The sequence below is a fragment of the Ursus maritimus genome, unplaced genomic scaffold (assembly GCF_017311325.1).
Source record: "Ursus maritimus isolate PB19 unplaced genomic scaffold, ASM1731132v1 scaffold_32, whole genome shotgun sequence".
Classification (NCBI taxonomy): domain Eukaryota; kingdom Metazoa; phylum Chordata; class Mammalia; order Carnivora; family Ursidae; genus Ursus; species Ursus maritimus.
The window spans coordinates 27,157,689-27,180,477 of record NW_024425786.1 but is presented as its reverse complement, the minus strand read 5'-3'; the positions used below and the strand labels follow the sequence as shown (position 1 = coordinate 27,180,477).

Sequence of the window (22,789 nt, the reverse complement as noted above, 5' to 3'; positions counted from 1 at the left end):
GTTGCAAGATGCCAAAGAAGATGGGATGGAGGATGGTTAACTGAGTAGAAGAAAATACCTCCTCCTCAAGGCAGCAGTTCATGTTGTTAATTATGCCCTTCTTAGATCCTATTCCATTCTCCTGACTTTTCTCCCACTTCATTAAGTAAAAAATATACAAGGTATCTATAGTGATTCCACAGTCTTCTTAGCTTCAGCTTCCTCCCATCCTTTAAATTGTGTTTCCTGGAGTTGGACACTGTTTTCTTGCTCTAGTCTTTTTCTAAGCCATCTTGTTCATTCCTATGGCTTTACCTACCATCTATAGGAGTATGAATTCCATTATCTACAACTGCAGTTTTGTAGTCTTCCCTGAGCACCAAAATATAAGTGTTTACTGGAAACCTTAAACTTGTTGCCTCATGGGAACCTCTAAACTCAGTCTATACAAGGCTGTCTTCACAAAATTCACCACCTTTCTTCTATAGTCTCCCTTCTCCCCAGTCTTGGTTAGAAGAATGTCCCAATATATTCAGTGCTCAAGCAGGAACCTGAGCATTATTAGCCTCTACTCCTCTCTTTCCTTTCCACCATCTATTGAGTACTATTAAGTCTAGCTTCTGAGTGTATCTCAAAAATCTTCCCTTTCCTGTCTTCACTGCTATAGTTTTATAGCTTTGTTTCAGTCCCTCATCATTTGGTTAGGGAACCATTTGGCCACTTATATCCTCCACCAAACTTTAAGCTCCTTAAGGAGACAGACACGGTTTTCCTCCTTTCTGAATTGTGCTTCCTTTCTCCCCCAACAATACTGCTGGACACAGTGCTTTGCATGGTTTGTTGAATGAAGAATAAATGGAGGCTTTGTGAAGTATGGTTACATATAATCTGTAGTTTTTCTTGAAACTAGAAAAACTCTGGTGTTTTTTCTCCACTTTCCTATAGAAGTGATGGTTTTGCTCTTGTAACAATCTAATACTCTAACTTAAAATCTATCAGAGATATAATTAATCCCAACAGTTTTCTTTGCTAATGGGAGTGGGGGGAAAGAGACAGAGAGACCGCACTTTAGAAATAGAAGCCACTGTTGTCTTTATAAAACACAGAATTGTGCTGCTGCTGTTGCTTGCTTTAGAAGGAACTGTACATTACAGCTGCTGGGATAATTTTACAATGGACTGGACAAGGTACAGCTCAAAGCAGGACACAAACACAAGTCTCAAAGGGAAACAAATGCAAACAAGTACACAGCTGTGGGGCTCCAGGGACATTTCCCCATCCATGCTGGACTTGAGAGGGATAAAAAGTTTAGAAACTAAAGTGAAACCCAGAGTAGTCACACATGCCCACCAGATGGCTGCTAAGTGCAACATCACACACCAATCAGGTTGGACTGTGTGCACAGGAAAGTCATTTCATTTTTCCTTATTGCTACTACACCAGGGGACTCAGTGCATTTGACACATTGTCTTTACTTGCACAATCCTTGGAGGGTTTCCTATTTTCCTTTTTAAAGAAGGAAATCTGCCTTCCCCACCTTATTCTGTTTTGTTTTGAGCCCACTCCCTCCACTCCCATTCTTAGGCTCCAAAACAGCAGCCAGAGGTTCTAAGTCAGTAGGAATAGAGTAAGGGGAGAGCACCAACCTAGCCTCTCTCCCTGCCTAGGGAGAAGGCAAGTCCTAATAAAAGGGGGGAAAGAGAAAACCAGAGAATCCCTCCTCCCCAATCTGCTTAGAAGGCTAAATAGGAAAGAGTGCCCTGCATATCCCTGCCATGATCAGACTTTAAGAAGGAAGGCATCCCAGCTACCATCCTGGATTGGCCTAGGCCCAGTAAATATAAAAAATAACTTCCCCCAATATAGTTTCCAAAACTGCATTTTGGCTAGTTTGAGATGACTTTCCACCCTGAAGGGGAAGGAACTTCCATTCTTTGTTACACATGATGCCAGGTCTAAAACACTGCCCCACCAGCCTTGCAGATAGATACCCCATGGGCCAGCTAAGAATTCAAAATGTCCCCTTGGCTGCCCATCCTGAGTGCTAGCCTCATTTACTGAATTCTGGACCACCCCCCCAAACAAAACAAAACAAAACAAAACAAAACAACAACCATCCAAGAACATTGTTGCTTAGCCAAAGAGGCGGCCACAGTGGAGCTATCTAGTAGGTGGGAACCAGGAGCTTTTTAAGGAGGTTTCATGCTTTTAGGTATCTTCCTTGTCAACATTATTCTAAACCTAAGTTCCCATCAACAATAGCCCCAGGCTTATCCCGAGTTCAATAGTAGCACCTCAACCCCCAAATGGGTCAGACTGGACTGGAAAAATGACCAATGAACAGTGCTCTTTCCCATCTTTTATCCAAATTCTCTTCATTCTCTTCCCATCACTCTCTTCTTCCCCCATGTCCAACCCCAAACCCTCCAACCCTGGAAACCAAGTAGCTTAACCCTAGGACAGCCTCAAAAAAGGGAGGCCCCAGGTAGAGAAATGGAACCAGATCTAGAAAAAAGCAATGAGAAAAAACAACTCCAAAGAGTGGACAGGTATGGAAGTTGTCAGAAGCCCTCCTGATTTCACGCCAGGTAGGCAGGCCTGCTGCTCTGCCCTTGTGTAACGTTGATGGCAGTCCAGCCCAGAGAGAACATTACCAGGCTTGGGGAACAGATTCTTGGTCTTCTGCAGCCAAGGAGCTAAGCCTGACCTTGCTAGCTAACAGTGGGATTATCATAGCCATGCAGAGAATTCATCATCACATAGGCAGGCAGGCCAGCAAACAAGCTTAGTGAATTGAAAAAAGGAAAAGGATGCCAGGGAAAGAGAGAAGTAGAAAAGAGAGGTAAGAGAGTAGAACAAAGGGAGCAAGAGACCTGTCCAAGAGGATGAGGCTGGGGTCCCCCCAACAATTCCTCAGAGCACAAGTAAGAAGCACCACTTAAACCAAATCCAAGAAAGCCAAAGCTTGCTGCTAAAACCACTTCTCAATCTGCATGCACCATCTTTCAAACAAGAATAACCCTTAAGGTCAAGGGTATTTTTCAAGTCTCAAAGATTAAAAAAAAAAAAAAAAATCAGAGCAAGAAGTCATTTTCTTGCCATTGCCCAAACCGCTTCTCTTGCTTTTTATTTCTTGAATGGCATGTGCAGTGCCAAAGGGCTAAAAAATCCATTTCAGGCCCCAGCTCAAAACCTAAATGGAGAGAGTGAGGCAAAGAGAGAAAAAGGAGAGAACATAAACTTGTTGCTGAGAGTAGGTGGCTACCACCAGCTCCCTATGGATATTTGCAAATGCTGGTGAATGACTGGACCCTCCAGGAACAGTGCCCTGATCCCAGCCCCTAAATGCACCCAAGAAGAGAACATGCAGAGCCCATTGTCCCAAGAGAGCTCCCCTCCCCAAAGGGTGACGGAACACGAAGTAGACAGTATATGAAGGCGATGGACAGGGCAGATGGAGTGTTGGCATCACTCTCTTTAGGCACTTGTGTAAGGAATGTAGGCTCTCCAGTGAGCTGCCTCCTCCCAGAGCCCTCCATTCCATTCTTCAGCTGGGCTGTGCCCATGGGGCACCCCATGCTGTAGCCAGGAGGAAAGAAGTAGAGGAGGAGTTACTCAACAGTCCTGATGCCTTCTCCATAATCAATGTTTGTGCTACGTTTTGTGAAGTCACTGAACAAAGTAGCCAACCAGAACAGAACCTGGGATAGACTGTTTTGCATAGCAAATCTGGGTCTGTACAAGGGCTGCTGGGGAGGGGAAATGGTAGCTCTAAGCACACAGGCCAGGATTCAGACCGGCCTCCAAGCCTGAGCTAGGTGTAAAGTGTCATGGCTTCATCACCAGAGTGGGGCAAACCCAAGCCCAAGCTCCTCAAAAAGAGGACCTTCCACACTGAAGTTGCAACTCCTCATCCCAAGCAGTGGGATAGGAAAAAAATGAACAGTTAAGGAAAGAGGGGGCCTTGCCTCAAGGCCAGCAGGCACCAAGCTAGAAACCCCCTACTTTTCCAGTTCTGCAAGACAGCCAAACCCCATCTTTATCCAGGGAGACAAAAAACAAAACAAAACAAAGGCCCATGCCACCCACTCACATGCCCTAGTGGGAAACTGGGAAAAATTCATTTGTGTAAACAGAAGCAATAGGGAGCAGCAAAATTCTCCAGCCTGTCCAGAAGACACACTGGAACCAGGGATGAGCCAAAGTCTCAGAGGACAGTCCAGAGAAAGGGAAGATGCACTTGCAGGAAAGAGTGCAGGGCAGTGCAGAGGAGGGAGCCTATAGTAAGAAAAGATATTATCTGCACAGGGGAAGGATGGAGCCTGAGCTCCGCCATGGGGAGATAACCACCCTCTACCTATCCAGGCCAAAGAACAAGTCAGGTACATAGTTCCTGCTGATGGCTCAATGTTTCTGGGATGTAAACTTATTGGGCATGGGAGGGATTTCCAGATTTTGGCAATAGACTCAAGTTATGGTATAAAAATAACATTTAGTTTTTGCTCTTTTTTCTTATTTTAGACCTTTGTTTAGACCTCTTGTTATAAGACACCCCAGTTAAGAAATATTGAAACATAAGCGACTTGACCATCAGGGGAAAAAAGAAGCCACGAATGAGAAATGCTATGAAAGTAACTCCAGACCCAGGCAGATGGGGAGGCTGGGGGGACAGCGAGAAAAGGAGGTGTTAAGTGGAAAGGCCAGGGGCCAGTCATCTCAGCAGCTCCAAGACTTGTCATGTCTGAAAGTGCAAATGTCAATGGACTTTAACCATCTTGAGGTTGTGATCTTCTTAAAAGCTCAATGAATATGGAAGTCAATTCCTCTGAATGCAAAATAGCTGGCGCTCTGGCTGGAGGCTTGTTGGGTTAGGAGTATTTCTTCCCCACCTACCTCCTCTCCCACCCCCACCCCATCCCCCCAAAGAAAGGTACAAAAGGTTGCAGTTCTGCAGCATTACCGTTACAGGGAAGGCACTGGTTACCCACCAGTAGGCGGAAGGAAGACAGGGTCGTGTCACTTCAGAGCTAAGTGCCATAGTGCCTTAAGTCTTACTAGGGGCTGGATGCCTGTCAGGGAGGAGGTGTGAGGTGGGGTAGAAAAGGTGGAGAGAAAGGAATAAGGGAAAGGTGGGGGGTGGCAGCTGGGGGAGGAGCAACCAAAATCATTAGCATTAAAAATCTTCCTACAAACTGGATTTTCAACCCATTAAAACATCTAGTATTCTAAAATATTGATCTGGGTCTGGTTTCGTTTTTCCTCTTAAACAAATCTAGACCTTTTCTGATTAAGGCTCCTAAAAAATCCTTCCCTCCTCCCACCCACTTTCTCAAGCCCCTCACTCTCCCATCTAAAGTAGCAAACCCAAACCTACCAGCTTTTGTCCGCGGGGCTGCAGAGCCGACCTTACCAAGCTGTCAGGCATGAGTCTTTAGCACTGTGAGTCACATGAGACACCTGTGAGTATGGTGGGCACCAGTGCTGCCCCTCTTGGTCCAGTGGGGTCAGGGCCAGATGTGACAAGATGGGGTGAGGAGTGGGGGTCATGAGGTGGACATCAGAGATTTCTGGCTGGTGGTCTGGCTTACTGGCCCTGTTCCCCACCCTTTTGCCCCCTTTGTAGAAGGAAACAAGGCCTTCTGAACTCCTCCCTACCCTCCCTCCTCCTTGCTTCCTCTGGATTTGGGCGGCACAGCTCTTGGGGCTTGGAAAGCTTTCTTCTATCCAGTGAGGTAACAGCGTTCTGCCTTCAAGCGAAGTACATGGTGCGCAGAGTATCCTGGTGAACCTGCACGGCTTTGGCCAGGGCCTGGGGGTCCCGCCCATTGCTCTGCCCCGATATGTGGCTCCCCTCTCCACTGAAAAGCAAAAATGAAAGAAGTCCTTCCTGGTGCACTGAGCTGCTGCTAATCCATTCCCCCATCCAGAGTACCAATTCCCATACCAACTTAAAAGAAAGTCCCAACCCGCATTTGGGCAGATGAGCCCAAGGATATCATATTGTACAATATTCACTTCCTTCTGCCTAAGGAAAGTTGAGAGGATCTGGTACCAGAGGCTAAAGCAAAAGGGAAGCGAGTTTGATCCCAGGCCTCACCTGTCATGCTCCTTGTCCACTAGGTGGTATCGTGCCCGGAAAGCCACCAGGCGGGCATAGTAGGCAGGTGCTGGGATAGAGACGGAGCGTGTGCATCGTACATAAGTGTGGCACAGCTGGTATGTCAAGATCTGGAGCTCATCCGCTGTGAAACGGTTGTCATCCCAAAGGACATAGTAATGGGATGGTCGGCTGGTGCCCTGGGAAGATAGGAAAGTGAGAGGGCCCCACGCTGGGCAGAAGAGATGGCCAATGCTAAGGACCAGGATCACTGTTAAGAGTGTGGTAGGGGGGACGCCTGGGTGACTCAGTTGGTTAAGCATCTGCCTTCGGCTCAGGTCATGATCCCAGGGTTCTGGAATCAAATCCCACATCGGGCTCTCTGCTCAGTAGGGAGCCTGCTTCTTCCTCTGCCTGCCGCTCCCCCTGCTTGTGCTCTCTCTCTCTCTCTGGTGTCAAATAAATAAAATCTTAAAAAAAAAAAAAAAAAGTGTGGTTGGGTTGGAAGACCCACCCACAAAAAGGCAGACACAAAGCCACCTATGTCATAAAACACCCTTGTTATGGGCAGCCCTGCCTAAGATGTTCAAAATGTACTTCTGTTCAAGTACGCTAAAGGCTTATTAAGAGAATAATCCTTTTCTGAATGCCCTCAGTGACAACGGATATATTTTAGAGGCAGTGGGAATAATCAACTCATCTTTGACCCATTGGAAACCCCTGGACATAGCCCGGCTACCTGGATGCCTGCATGGCTGCACAGATAGAAGTCAAACTCAAATGGGTGGGTGATGTTTGTGTCCACAGTTGTCCCAGCTGGGATGTTACCACTCTTCCCAATCTGTATAGAGACAAAAACAAACAAAATCCCAAGATCGGCCTGGCCCTAAGTAGGGCCCCAACTGAATTCTACTCTGAGTCTACCAGAATCTAAAAGTAAAGCAGAAGTTGCTGTTCCCAGAGGGTACCAGATCTTGAAATAGTGGGCTTCTACTGTCACACAAACCTGTGGTTAAGTGCTGATTTCACCATTCATTAGCTGTGTGACCTTAGTAAGTCATTTAAGCTTTCTGAGGTTAAAATGGAAGTAATAATAGTACCTACCTCATAGGGCTGCTGTGAGGAAGATACCTTGTACAGTGTCTGACATATAAGAGAAGTTCAATAAGTAGTAGTTCTCTTTCCCTTCTCTGGGAGCTGGTCTATATAGGGGTCTATAGGCCAGGGAGGTAGGAGGAGGGAGAGGAAGTATAAGGGCAGGAGGGGAGAAAGGAAAAAAGAGAAGAAGGTGGCAGAGGAAGGACAAGAGCTGGGAGGATAGACAAACCAAGCCCAGATTTATCTCAAGGGCTTCTTCCATATTAAGAGAAGGAAGACAGGATGAGGGTGGGTGGCTTCCTCAATCTCTCACTCACTCGCTCATTCTTGTCAGCACAAAAAAGGCGGGTATGATGGCGTTTCTGCACCACAATGTAAGTGATCCCAGGCTGGTAGTCCTTTTCCAGTTTGATGCAGGCATCACGAATGGCCAGTAGCTCATAGTGGAGGATCTAGGCACAGGGTGAGGAGGGAGACAATGAGACATAGCTCCTCTTGAGTCATATCTTTGTGAACTAAGAAGTTGCCATTTGTAATATGGCTTTTTGCTCAGTCTCCCTTTATAAACAGACACCCAACCATTACAGATGACAGAGCACTTCTGTCAAAATCAGCCTTTTACTCAGTTAATATGATATGTTGCTAAAAAACCTTGGCCAGGAGGCTTGGCATCAGCAGAAAGCACTCACCTGGTTCCTATTCATAAAGAGACCTAATATCAAGACACAGAACCAAAGCACATAGACATCACTAAAATCACAATGCCCAAAGTAAGGTCAATTTCAGGATCAGGAGGATAACAGGAATTCCCCTGTGAGCTCCAAGAGCAGACAGTGTTGAGACCATCAGAGAAGAGCAGGCACACAGTTCAGGAAGTGGTACAAAGGGAGTAGATGAATTCAGTCCTACAAAGAAGTAGGATTATAAGAATATGGACTAGCTAAAGAAGGACCCATAAGTAAATAACCATATGCAATGGTTGCCTTATGGTTTTAGAAGTCAGATATAGGGAGTCAAAACTATATGGTAGAAATATAGAGAATGGAAATCAATTAAAACTAGGTTTAAACCCAAGCTTTATCTAGTTGTATTCCTGTAAGCAAGCTACTTAAAGTAGCCCTTCTAAGTTTCATTTTCTCCACATCTACTAAAGTTACTAATAGGACTAGCCTCACAAAACTGTTGTGAAAAGTATAACAGATTAATTACGTAAAAGCATAGAAAATCTAGTAGGGGCTTAATAACTGCTGATTGCTTTGCTAAGCAGTTTGAATTTTAACCCAAGACTATGTGAAGCCACTAGACATTCCTGAACAGAGAAATGATAGGATAAATTTGTTTACTGTTTTAGGTAACGCTGGATGATGAGAGAAAATTGAGCATAATGTTTAAGAGCATAAACTCGAATCAGACCAATTTGTCTGAATCCCAGTTCCATGACTGTATAGCTTGGTTGACACCGAAGAAATCATTTAACATTTCCAAGCCTCCTCATCTGTCAAATGCGATAATTATTATTCCATAGGGTTATTCTAAGCATTAATTAGAACACATGTGAAATGCTTACCACAACTCATAGTACATAAGAGTACTCAATAAATGACAGTTAAATTAATATTAAATGGTAGTCAAGGAGACCAGTTCATTATAAACTCTAAACAAAAGAATATGAAGGCTTGGCAGGGACAAAGAATAGGAGGAACATTCTGAAGGAATGTCACCAGCAGTTCTCAAAGTGTGGACTCCAGACCATCACCTACCTAGGAACTTGTCAACTACAAACTCTAGGTGGTGCCTGGGCAGCTCAGTCAGTTAAGCATCTGCCTTTGGTTCAGGTCACGATCCCGGGGTCCTAGGATAGAGCCCCACGTCAGGCTCTCTGCTCGGCGGGGAGCCTGCTTCCTCCCTCTCTCTTTCTTCCTCCCCCAACTCGTGCTCTGTGTCTCTCTCTCCGTCTCTCAAATAAATAAAATCTTAAAACAACAACAACAACAAAAAAGAACTACAAATTCTAGGGACCATAGTAGGCTAGATGAATTAGAAATTCTTATAGCCCGGCGAACTGTTGTAACAAGTCCTCTAGATGATCCTGATGCATGCTTAAGTTTTGAGAACTACTGGTCTAAAGAATCAACATGAACCAATTAGTAAATAGGCACTGAGGCTCTTCTGTTACAAGGAAGGTCTATAGAGGCTTATGCATACCACCTCTCAGTTGTGATCTCTGCTCCTAAGCCTACTGCCATTTAGCAAAGCTCTCAAAGTACCACCTCCCAATGCCAATAGCTTTAAAAAAGACAGCAGTACTCTCTGCACCCATTAGGCCCTCTGGCCCCTATGTAAAGGTTTTCTCCACCTACTTTGGGCCCTACCTGGGGGAGCTGGCCTTCAGGAACCCCATCTCGGTAGAAGATGATGCGGGTAGGCTTGAAGCGGGTAGACTTGTAGAACTGGATGAGCAGCTCACGCACCATGTAGGATAAGTCTTCAATGATCTCCTGCCGGGGTCGCTGCACCCGCACAGTAGCACAGTAACGGCTGGGGTGGGCATCCATACTGCCTACCACCTAGCAATCAAAGAGGCAGGATCAGCCTCCAGAACCTCCACCCTCCCAACACTGTTAGGATGTAGATTTGGGGAAGCTTCTTAGCAAGAAAACTATGCAATCGAATTAGTAGGGTTTTGGATTCAATGAGTCCTGGTTTCAATCTCTATCACACATGCAGAAATTATTTAATCTATCTGATCTTTTTCTTCCTCTCAAATAGGTAAGAACGCCACCTGCCTGCAGTGCTACTGTGGTACGTATAAAACACCTTGCATAGGACCTAGACCACAGCATGTACTTGATAAGTTCAATTTTCTTACCCCTTGCAGGAGGGCAAGTGAAGTTGTAGCACTACTGGCTCAAAGAGTCACAAGTTTGTCCTTTTCTCAATTCAAGTATTAATCTACCCAGGAACCACAGTGAAGAGTATTCCTGCAGGAGGTAGGAGTTAACATCATTTTCAAAGGGGACAGTGGACAGAGCCTAGGACGGATGGCCACAAGGAAAACAAGGACAAGCACAGTACAGGATTTCCCTGCATTTACTGTACTTAGCCCAGTCTGCCTAGAGAAATGTGAGGGTTGAGGAAAGAAAAGTGGGAAGGAAGGCCTGATCCCTCTAGCAATTCGGAAGCCTCAAGTGATGGGGAGCAGAGAAGTCAGGAGAGGGATTGGAAAGACATCTAATCTACTAGATGGATCAGGGGTAGGGATGGGGAAGAGGAAAGGACAGTCCCAGCAACTAAGTAACCACTTTCAAAAGGATTTCAGAGAAGAGACATGGTCTTTCCCATGTCCCAAAAGTGGGCATGGAGAAAGAGAGAGAAATCTGAAAACAGAGCAAGAGTGATGTAGACTGGGCAAAGTCTCTGGCCACCGCCTAAACTCTCACTGCTCTCTCTGAAATACAGATACCATACAGAGTTAGTTTTATGAAGATACCAAGGGAGTAGTTAATGGGGATGATCAGCTGAAAAAAAAGTTCTTATGAAGGGTCAAGCGTCAGAGCTGAGAAAAGGAGATATGTGTAGTCTTCGGTGCTCAGAGCTAAAATGAGAACCTTAAGAAGAAGCTGGAGAGTATCACTCACTGCTGTGATAGAAGGTTTTTTCCCATCCCCTGCTGGGGGGTGTGTAACATCTGCTCCCAGGAATATCACTGGCTGTTGAAAGACGGCAGAGCTAAACAAAGAAGAGAAAACAAATGGTGAGAAGTTGGGTCTTCTCTTCCTGGCACCATCTAGCACCCATTTTGGTCATCTCTCCCTTGTGTCTGATTCACTCTGCCTGGCCAGAGTCCTATCGTTTTGTCAATCCCTGACATGGTACCTTGCTTGACAGGGTAAGTGAGCAATAGAGTTCATACCGCTGGTGTGGGACTAGGATGTTGTTAATGCCACCAAGTTTGACATTGATCTTCAGGCAGAGGTTGGACAGAGTCTGAGGCGAGGTCTTGACCACATTCTTCACTTGCACACACTGTGTAGCCATTCCCAAGAGTGTATCTCCAACACGTTTCACTTCAGCTATAGGCAGGGAGAGAACTAATTAGTGCATTCAACAAATATTTACTGAATGCTGATTAGATGTCAGGCAGGATACAAGGTGGTAAGAACACAATGGTAACCAGAACCATAGGGTCCCTAATCACAGTGGTTACTGTCTAGTGACTAATCTTAAAAGTCATGAAAAGTACAACAATGATAAATGCTACAACAGAAAACTTCATGAAGATATGATAGCATATAATGGGGGTAATAACCCAGCCAGGAAAGGACTAAATAATGAGAGAAATGAAACCCAAAGGTAGAAAAGCACTCAGAAGAGAGGCAGAGTTGGGACAGAGCATTCCAGAGAGGGGGAACAGCATGCAAAAATGCACTATGGTAGGAGATATGTTTGAGAAACTGAAAAGCCAAAGTAACTAAAAAGAAGAGCAAAGGAACCATGGTGTAAGAGAAAGAATGTGGTCATCGGACTGATCTAGCAAGAATTGAAGGTAGCTTGTACTAAGAAGACAGTTGCTTAGATGGAAAGAAACAAACAGATTCAAGAGATATTTAAGGGATTCCGAGATGATATATGTAAGGAAGAAGAATGTTTATGGATAACTTCAAGTTCTTAGCTTTTGTAATAAAACAGATAGGTCATAAACTGTTTCTGAAACATTCTGAATTTGAAGTGCTTTTGGGTCATCCCACTGAGGATATCAATTAGGCAATGAGAATAGTAGTTGAAAGGTCAAAAGCAGTCTGAAAGGAGATACAAATTTGTTAGATATTTTGTACAGATAGTAATTAAAGGTATGAACATAATGAGATCATCAAGGAAGAGAACAGGTGAAAGGAGTAGGGCTTAGACCTGAACCTTGAAGAACTCCTAATATTTGCAGAACAGTTAAGAAGATGAGTCTGCAAAGGAGAAATACCTAGAGAACTAGGAGGAAGATAGTGTTGTATCATGAATACCAAGGGAAGAGAGGGTTTCAAGAAGGAGCAAGTGTTCAACAAAATCAAATGCTAAGAGATCTAGTAAAATAAGGACCAGAAATGTCCTTTCTTTTTCTGTTTTTTTTTTTTTTTTTTTAAAGTAGGCTCTGCACCCAGCATGAAGCCCAATGCGGGGCTTAAACTCCAGCACCCCCAGAAATGTCCTTTGAATTGATATCAAGGCAAAAAACTAATGTTTAGAGGCAAAAACGATTTTTGTGATATAAAGTGCCAAGGAGGAGATGTGGGATCAATGAAGGATTTAGTATGTTTTCAATGAGAGAGACCAGAACATGTTTAAAAAGCTAAAATGATCATTTCCACTGCGGAGAGAGATGGAATAGTTCGTGACCAACCAATGCTTCACAGATAACATTCAGAAAAGCCAGACAAAATATAGAAATCATCCTTTAAAGGCAACAGAGAGGTGCTGAGACAAGAACTGAAGGGGCAAAAACTCCAGAGAGGAAGAGAATCTCACCAAGGTGAGCTATCTTCTGCAGCTGCTTTTACCCTGGGTATATTTGCTGATTCTAGGTGTGGGCAGGAGGCTGAGATTCTAGGCTTTGCACCAGCAGAGGAACCACTGCCAGGAGATGAAGAAGGCAAGAGTTTCTGGAGGAGACAGACTAATTCTAAATGTGAAAGGTTAAAAAAAACAAAAAACACACATTTAAAAGAAAACATAGACTAGTACCTTACGATCTTGGGATTTCTTAAGCAGGACACAGAAATTGCTAGCCATAAAGAAAAAATGTTACACAGGGGCGCCTGGGTGGCACAGCGGTTAAGCGCCTGCCTTCAGCGCAGGGCGTGATCCCAGCGTTCTGGGATCGAGCCCCACATCAGGCTCCTCCGCTATGAGCCTGCTTCTTCCTCTCCCACTCCCCCTGCTTGTGTTCCCTCTCTCACTGGCTGTCTCTATCTCTGTCAAATAAATAAATAAAATCTTAAAAAAGAAAAAATGTTACACAATTTGGACTACATTAAAATTTTAAATTTCTGTTCAACAAAAGACTCCATTAAGAAAGTAAAAAGGCAAGCCACAAAGCAGAGAAGACATGTATAATACACATACATATTAAATAAAGGAATTATAAACCAATAAATCAATCACCTATAAATCAATCAATAAGAAAAAGGTAGTAGTTAAGGCAATAAGAAAAGAGAAAAACCTGAGTAAGACACTTTAAAAAGAGGCTAGTGAAATAGCCAACAGACATATAAAAAGATACCCAACTTTATCAATCACCAGAGAAATCAAATTAAAAGCAAAACACACCATAAAAAACAGCTAAAATGAAAGAGATAAGTTTGGTAAGGATATAAAATACCTAGAGCTCTCATACACTGCTGGCAGAAATGTAAACTATACACTTAAAATGCCTCCTAGAGGGGCACCTGGGTGGCTCGCTCGGTGAAGCATCTGTCTACCTTCGGCTCAGGTCATGAGCCCAGGGTTCTGGGATGGAGCCCAGCATCGGGCTCCCTGTTCAGCAGGGAGCCTGCTTCTCCCTCTGCCTGCTGTCCCCCCTGCCTGTGCGCTCTTTCTCTCTCTGACAAATAAATAAAATCTTTAAAAACAAATAAATAAAATTCCTCCTAGATACACACCCAATGGAAATGGGTATATATGTTCAAAGGATATGTACAAGAATGTTCACTGAGGCATTATTTATAATAGTAAAAACTGGAACAACACAAATATGCCCACTGATAGAACAGATAAATACATGTAAATTGTTATATTCATCTAATGGAAAAACTATAACAAACTACGACTAAACAAACATGGATGAATCTCATAAACTTAATGTTGAGTAAAAAGCCAGACACAAAAAAAGTACGTAACAAATGATTCATTTACATAAAGTTCAAAGACTGTCAAAACGAATCTATGGCATTAGAAGCCAAAATAGTGATTACCATTGATGGGGAGCTATAGTGATTAGCAGCCTGAGGTTGTGGTAATGTTTTGCTCCTAAAACTGGGTACTGGTTACCCTGCTGTGACATTTTGTAAAAATTCACTGAACTGAACTCTGGAGATTTCTATACGTATACTACAAAAAAAAGTTTACATTAAAAAAAAGGCTAATAGTATCAATTTAGTGGAGAGGAAGGAGTTAAAAATACTAAGGACAGGAGGAGATGTGGGACCAGATCAGAACTGGACAATTGTGACACTGTCCTTACTTCTATACTCTCAGGGCAACCACAATGCAAATGGACCTTGCTTTGGCCTCCAAGGAGGGAAGGTGAGGGTCTTTAGAAGAATCTAACTGCTCCTCTTATCTGTTGGCTTAATTCTTAGGCAATTGTGTTCATTGTCCAAGTGGCATATAATCAAGGAACAGAATGTAAGTAGAAGAAACCCAAGGTCCTAATCAAGGTTGAGAGTGGAGAGAGGTATAGTACTACTGCGCCCAGGGTGGGGAAAATTCTCAGAGTAAGCACTGCCTTCCCCAAGCATACTGCACTATACTACTCCCAAGCAGGCCAATACTGCATTCTCCCTTTAATGGAGGGAACCAGAAATGTGGATAATTACTCAAGGCAGTTCTCCTAAAAAGTATCCTTATTTTGCATCTAAGGGTTATCCATAAAGGCCCAGAGACATGGACTGGAGTCAACCAACTTCCCTCCATAAGTAATTACTGAGTATCATGTCAGTGTGTCAGTGGCAGGCTTTACCTTAAGATTATATACGCAGAGGGAAGAGGGAAGATCTACTCCATGCTCAAAATGATATCAAGGAAGGTACTAACTGATCAGCAGCCTGATAAAATTTCCAGAGGAGTCGAGAAAGATTTATCCTCTAGGCAGGATGATAAGAGATGGCTTCCAGAAATAAGTACACTTAAACTGAGACTTGACAGATAGAATTTTAAGGGCAACATGGGGGATAAGAAGAAGAGTACTTAGATATTCTAGAAAAAGGCAAATGATATAAACAAAGCCAGAGACTAAAAAGCACGGGCAAGAAATGAGCATTTAGGGTGCCTGGGTGGCTCAGTCGGTTAAGTATCTGCCTTTGGCTCAGGTCATAACCCCAGGGTCCTAGGATCAAGTCCCGCAACTGGGCTCCCTACTCCACGGGAAGCCTGCTTCTCCCTCTGTCTCTGCCTCTCTGTCTGTCTCTCATGAATAAATAAATAAAATCTTTAAAAAAAAAATGAGCATTTAGAGTATCTACTATGTGCCAGGCACTGTGCTAGACGCTGCTTTTTATATAATTAATTTATGAGGCTCAGAAAGTTTACGTAATTTGCCTAAATCAGTAAACTGGCATAGCCAGGATTAAAATCCATTTCTATCTAATTCCAGAACAAGTGATCTTTCCAGTATGTGCAGCAAAGGGAACAGTACAAGATAAAGCTGAAAAGGTTAAACTAAGATCAGGGCCCTGAAAAATTTTTATTTTGTGAATTCATACCAATGAAGGTTTTTTTGGGAGTAGAGTCACAAAAGGTCTCATCCAGTAAATGAAAAATCTTTCTTATTCAAGAAAGATTTAAGAAAAAATGTTAGAACTAAGTTGAGAAGTGTGGGTGGAGAGCAGAGAATAGATCTTAAGACTGTAAAAAAAGAAGATGATGGAGATGAAGCAAAGAGAAGACAGACTGCCTCCAGAGTTTGGATGAAGGTACCCAGGAGCAATTACAATGCCAAACACAGCAGACGTAAAGGAATAGCTTACTAATAAAGAGAGAAGACAAGCTACTAAAGAGGTCCACCAATACACATAAGAGCAAAGATTACATGTTTTATTCACCAATGTATTTAGGACCTAGCACGGCGTTTCACACATAGTAGATGATTAATAAATGCTTATAGAAGGGAGAAAGGTCAAAGGGACAGATGGGAACAGTGGAGAGGTCAAAGGTTGGACCAAAATTTAATAATACATTATAACACTTATCAATAAGAGGTGATGATTTAAGCAACTGGAATAAATGAAAATTTCACTAGAATGCAAAGACAGAGAAGGCAGGGTATAGAAATCTGGAAAATACCAGGCATATCAGGTAATGACAAAAATAATTAAAGAGAGACAGGAGAAAGTCAAGTGAAGAGAAGTGAGAAAGGTCACAGATGGCTCTCTGCAGGGGAAGTTTTGGAGAAAGAGGTAAGACAGATGAAAGAGGCAAAGGGTAAGTGGCTGGTGAGGACGTGGGTCTAGAAAATGTGGAGAACTCATTCAAAAAGTATGACGAAGAAGAACAAGAAACAGGAAGACAAAAGCTAAAGGAGATGTTATGACTGTGGTAATGTACTCTTGGATGGGGAATATGAATAAGATTGAGGGTTAAAGGGTACGAAGTCCCAAAAGTGGCAGGATGAAATGGGAACAAGAGCATACATGGGCTGAACAAGGTAAGAGGAGGGACACCTCTTCATCTGAAACAGAAGAGGTGCTGGGAAAGCAGAGTAAAAGAACTGAGCCAGAGATATATATATAGTCATCCCTATTCTTAAAAGTGGGAGAGAGAGAGAACTTTTCAGAAAGTCCAAGTCATTCCCAGGCAACAAACCACTTATAGAATCACCACAAATTCTGCTTGAGTGTGCTTCTCAATGTCCTGATAGACAACACACTCCTAGGGATAGGAAGGAATCTGGACTGACCCATATCTGTATTTGGCTCAGCTTAGCCTGGCATGAAAGACCAGCACGCAGAGGACCCCAATAAATGTTACTAGGATGGAGTGTGAGCAGGTAAGCAGGACCTGGGATAACTCAATGGCTCATACAGGCTAATATTTTTCTTTCAAAAGGAATACTGATATTAAGGAAGAACTCTGGCAAGAGCAAAGAACCCACACTGAGTCCTCCCTAGGAGCCTCCAGGGAGCTACCCTGAGAAGAGTCCTATCTTCATTATCACTGTCCCCAGAGAACTGTACCATACACTGGCGTCTTCCCTGGCAGGATGACGATAATGAGCTGCAGCCCTGAGTAGGTGTTCTTGAGATGCCGGAACATGGGCTCCACGCTGTCTGCCCCCTGCGCGTATTTGCAGAAGCAAGGCTGGCCCTGGATGGGCATCCCTGCATCCTTGGAAATCTTCCGCAGTTGGTCTGTGAAGTTCCTGCAGCACAAGTATGGTCATGACAGGAGGCAGTGAGTCCCACTTTAATACCTCTGAACAAATGCCTCCATCTTAGGTACCTAGTACTAGGACAGCCACTGAGACATTTTGAGATAAATGAGACGTGATCACAGCCAGTGTAAAAAAACACATTTATAGTTGAGTAGGACAAAATCACTCTTGTTAAGTATTCAATGGTATGAGCTGAGAGCCGAGGGAGCCCAGAAGAGGGACCTGTGGGAATTCTGAGTCCCCACCTTATCCCACTCAAGTGGCTGATTCCTGTGCACTAAGTCCATAGCAATAGGCAAATGCCCAAGAGAAAGTCCTCTGCTCATATTAAAATAAGTTCCAACAGTGATCAGAGCACAGGAGGTGCTCAGTAAAAATGAGCTCCATCTTCCCCTACTGATTCTTTGAAGCCTAAGAGCAGCAAATAATTAAACAAGCTTCTTTCTTTTAGCTTTAGGGCTTTACCCTAGGAAAGGAAGACAAAGTTGTAAGAAAGGGTACACATGCAGATTTTAAAAATCAAGCTACATAAGTACGATGACAGACTGAAATGAACAGCAGAAAATTTAACTTGTGAAAATCCTACACTTAGATTAAAAGCAATATACAAATAGAGAATAAAAGCAATTATTTAGGGGACATTATATAGCATATAAATACCAATATGATAGATTCAAAAGTCTATATAGTGAGAAAATAAGTATTTTTTCCACATATTTAGTTAAAAAAAAAAAGCAAACACAAGATAAATACAGTATGCCACTGTTACGTAAAATTTAAAATCACTTAGGGGGCGCCCTCAGTGGCGCAGGCGATTGAACTCTTGACTCTTGGTTTCGGTTGGGTCGTGATGTCAGGGTCCTGAGACTGAGCACCATGTTGGGCTCCACGCTCAGCTCAGAGTCAGCTTGGGTTTCTCTCTCCCTCTCCCCCTTCCCGCCTCCCCGCTCCCCCACCCCTGCACACGCGTGCTCTATCTTAAAAATTTTTTAATCATTTATATATAGGTGTATAAAACACATAAATTAGATGGAAGGTCATAAAAGTTCATGACAGTGGCTGCATTAGAGGGAGGAACTGAACTAGTATGGAAGCTATAAAGGAAAATCAAATTTAATAAGTCACATTTAATAAGTGGGTCTCTACTTCAAAGAAAGTGGTATTCCCAATCTTTTCTCTACCACCAGATCACACTTGGCATACCATGTTCTGTGCTGGGGGCCATGTGTTGAAAGAAGTCTAGAATGGGGAAGATCTTGAAATCCTCTCCTAAAAGTGATACAGTGGCAGTAACAGAACTTCTTTCGCCAGAAGAAAAATTCTGAAGATTGACCATAGGACTCCCTCATCCATCCCCAATTACCAACTTCTCCACCTCCACAGCCACCTTCACTTCTCCCTCTATCCAGCAGAAAAGATGCCTTTTCCTGTGCTCTGGATCCTATCCCCTCACACACACTTAGGAACTTTGCTCTATTTACTTTCCAGTTTCTCAGAGTTCTTATATTCAGCCTCTGTTCAACATGTACATTCTTCCTGGATGATCTCATCCACTGCCATTCCCGAAGACTCCCAGATTTTAATCTTTAGCCCAGAACCAAACATCCAACTGGGTACCACTGACCCAGGTGTACAAGTCACAGTCTTATCCCTTGCATCTGGGGATCACTGGGAGAATCACTGGGACATCTGATGAACAGAATTCCAACTCCGAGATTCTAGGTTTATCAGTTTCTGTCCCCCAAAATATCCAAAACAATGGACTGTTTCTCAGAAAACCTGAACAGGGAAAGAACATAGGAATGGGAGAAGTATACAGAGAATAGAGCTACCGATAAGCTGACACAAAGGCAGAGAGCTGGGAGGCTTTCCAGTATTGCTAAGGGCCAGCTCTCCAATGCTAGGCCAAGGCTAGGAGTGGCCTGATCTAAATGGCGCTAAAATCCCCAAAACCCGAGAAAGGGGACATGAGGAACTCATTTAAAAGAAACTATTAAGTGTGACGGTGGTAGTTGTATATCTATGAGGGGAGAAGGACAGGCATGGCAGCCAGAATCCCCACATTCATCAGGTGCTGCTGTACTAATTCTTAATGAAAACCCAAGGCCAGCTGAACCTGCCAGGACACACAGCTCTATTATCCTTGTCAATACCCAAAGTGGTCAACTCTTCCTCAGCCTAGGTGTGCACTGACCCTTTGACCCTCCTCTAGATCCAAAGAGAAGAAGCGACCACTTCAAAAGACTACAGGAACTACTGAACTATATGCACTTTAAATGGGTTAATTTCGTGGTATTTGAAATATCTCCATAAAAAGAAAAGACTGCAGGGAAAGGGTCAGCTACTTCTTCACTACTCATTCATTCACTCGAAACCATTACTCCCCTAATGTGTTCCTTTAACCCATTTGGCTATATCATTTTCTTCACTGCTGTCATCTCTTCCTAGCGCCTCAGCCACAGGTAGCTAAGAGGCCCATACAACTCATGTTCATCTAATTCAGGTCACTTGGACCTGAATGAACAAACTCTGTGTATAGGAGAGGACAGTTCAGAGAACGAGCTGAGATTTTGTTTCCAATGAGCAACACAAGCTTTGAAGCCACAGATCTGATTTGATTCCAACTCTTGACACTTTCTTGATATGCAAACCTTGTACAAGGTACTGTTTGAGCCTCAGTCTCCTGAAAACGGTAATACCACCACCTACTCACTGTGAAGATGAAATGAGAGAACATAAAATTAGGTAGAGTGTTGGTGCAACATTATAGTCATCACTATACTAGTATTTTACTACCAATATTAGTAATTATAACAATAAAATAATTCAGGCCTCCCTTAGGAGATTCACGTCCTGAAATCACCATCTCTGACACAAATGCAGCTTCTTTTCAAGACTTCTGACCACAGATGGACAGAAAAGGAACAGGCAGAAGTTTGAGCCAGGAAGCATAGGGAAGCAGGGTCAAGAGTCAGAAAGAAGAGACCACAGACCAAATTCTGGCCCCTTGTGGGTAAGGGAAGGTACTCAGCTCTAGGGTCCTCCCCACCCTTCCACCCATACACCCAACCCTCCTTACTTGAGCACCTCTTCTCGACACTGTTTTTGGGGTGCGAAGCAGGCGATGGCCCAGACTTTGATCTCAATCCCATTGTAGAACTGTTTCCCCCGCATGTCCCAGACACCCTGATTAGGTGTGGCAATGGCCCGGTTCTGGGGATAGGCAAAGGGGGCGCCCAGGTGAGCCTCAGTAGAGCCAGGTGAGTAGGGGACCAAAAGCCCCTGGCTATATAAACCCAATTCCCCCCTCCCATATGTCCCAGAGATGTTGTCTGGCCCTGACCCTGCTCACCCGGCCGCCGTACTGCAAGATGGGCGCCGGCAGCACTCGCCCCGTCACCTCCGTCATGTCATCCTTCACTTTGATCCCAAATTCCTGGATGTAGGGATCTAGGTTGTAGCTGGCATTCTTCATCTGCAAGACAAAAGAAGGGGATCTCAGGAGAGCAGCAGCTTGGCAATACTGCTCACCCTCTGGGTCCCAAGGAGAAAGCCCTGAAGAGCAGCTGGGGCTGGCAAGTAATAGCCCTAAAAAAAGGGGGGAAAGTGGAAAATGAAGTAAGTGGGAGTGGATAACACAGGGAAGTAATACAGGAGGGAAAAAGAAATAGGAAGCCAAGTAGCTACAGGGTCAAGAAATAAGAGCAGTCCTATGGAATCCCAGGCAACAAATCCAGACTTGTGTTCTCCTGAGGATCCTGCCAAGGCAGAAAAGCATCTATGCTACCAGGGGCCCCAATGACTGAGCAACCAAGCACACATTTCTCTGCAGCCCTACTGACCAGGCGGCTAATCTCCTCCTGTCTGTCTGGGGCCGACCTAGCTGTAGCCTTTATCATGGTCGAAGTCTGGTTGTCGGTCAACTTCTTAATGCAGCGCTGCCCAGCCACAATGTTACAGACCTGAGGAAACGAGAAGGACAGGTAGCTCTGGCTTGAGTACAGTCCACCCTGTACCCAGAGCCCCACAATAAGGGAAGAGACCTTGGCCGTGGAAAGGGGACTGCAAAATCTCTTGTGCAGAAACAGGTAAGTTAGCAAATATCCATGTGCAATACAGAAGGCAATATAGCCACTCTGTCATTAACAGATTGGGGTCCAGAGCCAGATCCGGGCTCAGGTCTCATGTTAACTGCGGAGAACAGTAACAATCTCATAGGGTTGTTCAGAGACTAAATAAAATAAAGCACTTAAAGGACTGTGTACAGTTCTGGAACACAGTAAACACTCAGTAAACTCTTGCATAAATTATTATTTACCAAAGGACCCAGTATAGAGCTCTTCTGAATACTAAAAAACTCAATATATACAAACTGGATTCCTAAGGTAGTAGACAGCTCTTCAATGGTGACAAGCAGTCAGTTGTTCCCCTGCAACCCAGCAGGAGAACTGGAGATGGCTCTTAACTTTTGAACTCCAGCCTAGAGATGATCACTAAGCCCTTGGACGCCCAGAAATCATAGTCTCTCTTGGCTGACAGCGTCCCCTATTGATGTGAGGAACATCCTGCCATGCATTCCTGTTTTGGGCCCAAGAGAACACAGTGGAGCTCAGAAAAGACTTTCTAGTAAAGTACAAGACTTCCATTCCCCAATATGCTATATTCAGGATGCTGTGAACAGGAAGCCTTTTGGCAGAGTAGAGAGAGCCAGCAGGTTGGGAAGACTTGAGTTTGAAGTCCAGCTTTGCCATTTCTAGGTGGTATTACCTTGGGCAGGTCTCTTAACTACTCTGAGACTCTGCTTCTTTAATTTCAGTCATGGGATAAAACACTAGTTGTCTACGAGGTTGTTGTGAGAAGTTAGACAAAATGAAACATATAATTTGTTCCCATAGGGCCAACACTGTGTAAGTGTTTTCCTCCTAATATCCAAAGTTCATTTTGAACAATGGTAGGGAAAACCAGGACAAGGTCACCTGCCCTTAAATTCCATATCCCAAAGAATATACAAATTAGTCAATTCAATTAATAAAAATCCAGAATTGTTAAAATTTAGGACATTGCTCTTTTAAAAGCACCATAAAGTTGTAGCACTCTTGACAGATGATTTCAGCTACAGAATCAACATTAAGAAAAAAATTAAAGCAGGGGTGTGGAGAAATTGGGACCCTGTCCATTGCTGGTGAGAATGTGAAATGGTACAGCCACTATGGAAAACAGTATGGTGATTCCTCAAAAAATTAAACACACAATCACAATATGATTCAGTAAATCCACATCTGAGTATATACTCAAAGGAAGTGAAAGTAGGGACTAGAACAAATATCTGTACACCTATATTCATAGCAGCATTATTTATTATAGCTAAAAAAGTGGAAGCAATCTAAGTGTATCCGCCAATGAACTGAATGGATTAAAAAAATGTGGTATATATGTACAACAGAATATTATTCAGCCTTAAAAAGGAAGAAAATTCT

The 22,789-nt window shown here is 43.6% G+C and overlaps 1 protein-coding gene across 1 annotated transcript in view; it reads right to left on the bottom strand.

Moving 5' to 3' along the window:
* Positions 1–1,054: 1,054 nt before the first annotated feature.
* Positions 1,055–22,789, bottom strand: part of AGO1 (argonaute RISC component 1) — a 29,877-nt gene continuing 8,142 nt past the window's right edge. Inside the window, exons 8-18 of the mRNA XM_040619252.1 lie at positions 21,155–21,274; positions 20,665–20,787; positions 20,392–20,525; positions 17,116–17,300; positions 11,088–11,247; positions 10,813–10,903; positions 9,547–9,741; positions 7,492–7,626; positions 6,816–6,917; positions 6,077–6,276; positions 1,055–5,837 (exon numbers count right to left, since the gene is read on the bottom strand). Coding sequence (XP_040475186.1) covers positions 5,729–5,837; positions 6,077–6,276; positions 6,816–6,917; positions 7,492–7,626; positions 9,547–9,741; positions 10,813–10,903; positions 11,088–11,247; positions 17,116–17,300; positions 20,392–20,525; positions 20,665–20,787; positions 21,155–21,274 — 1,554 coding nt within the window. The 3' untranslated portion in view covers positions 1,055–5,728. The remainder of the gene's footprint in view (positions 5,838–6,076; positions 6,277–6,815; positions 6,918–7,491; positions 7,627–9,546; positions 9,742–10,812; positions 10,904–11,087; positions 11,248–17,115; positions 17,301–20,391; positions 20,526–20,664; positions 20,788–21,154; positions 21,275–22,789) is intronic.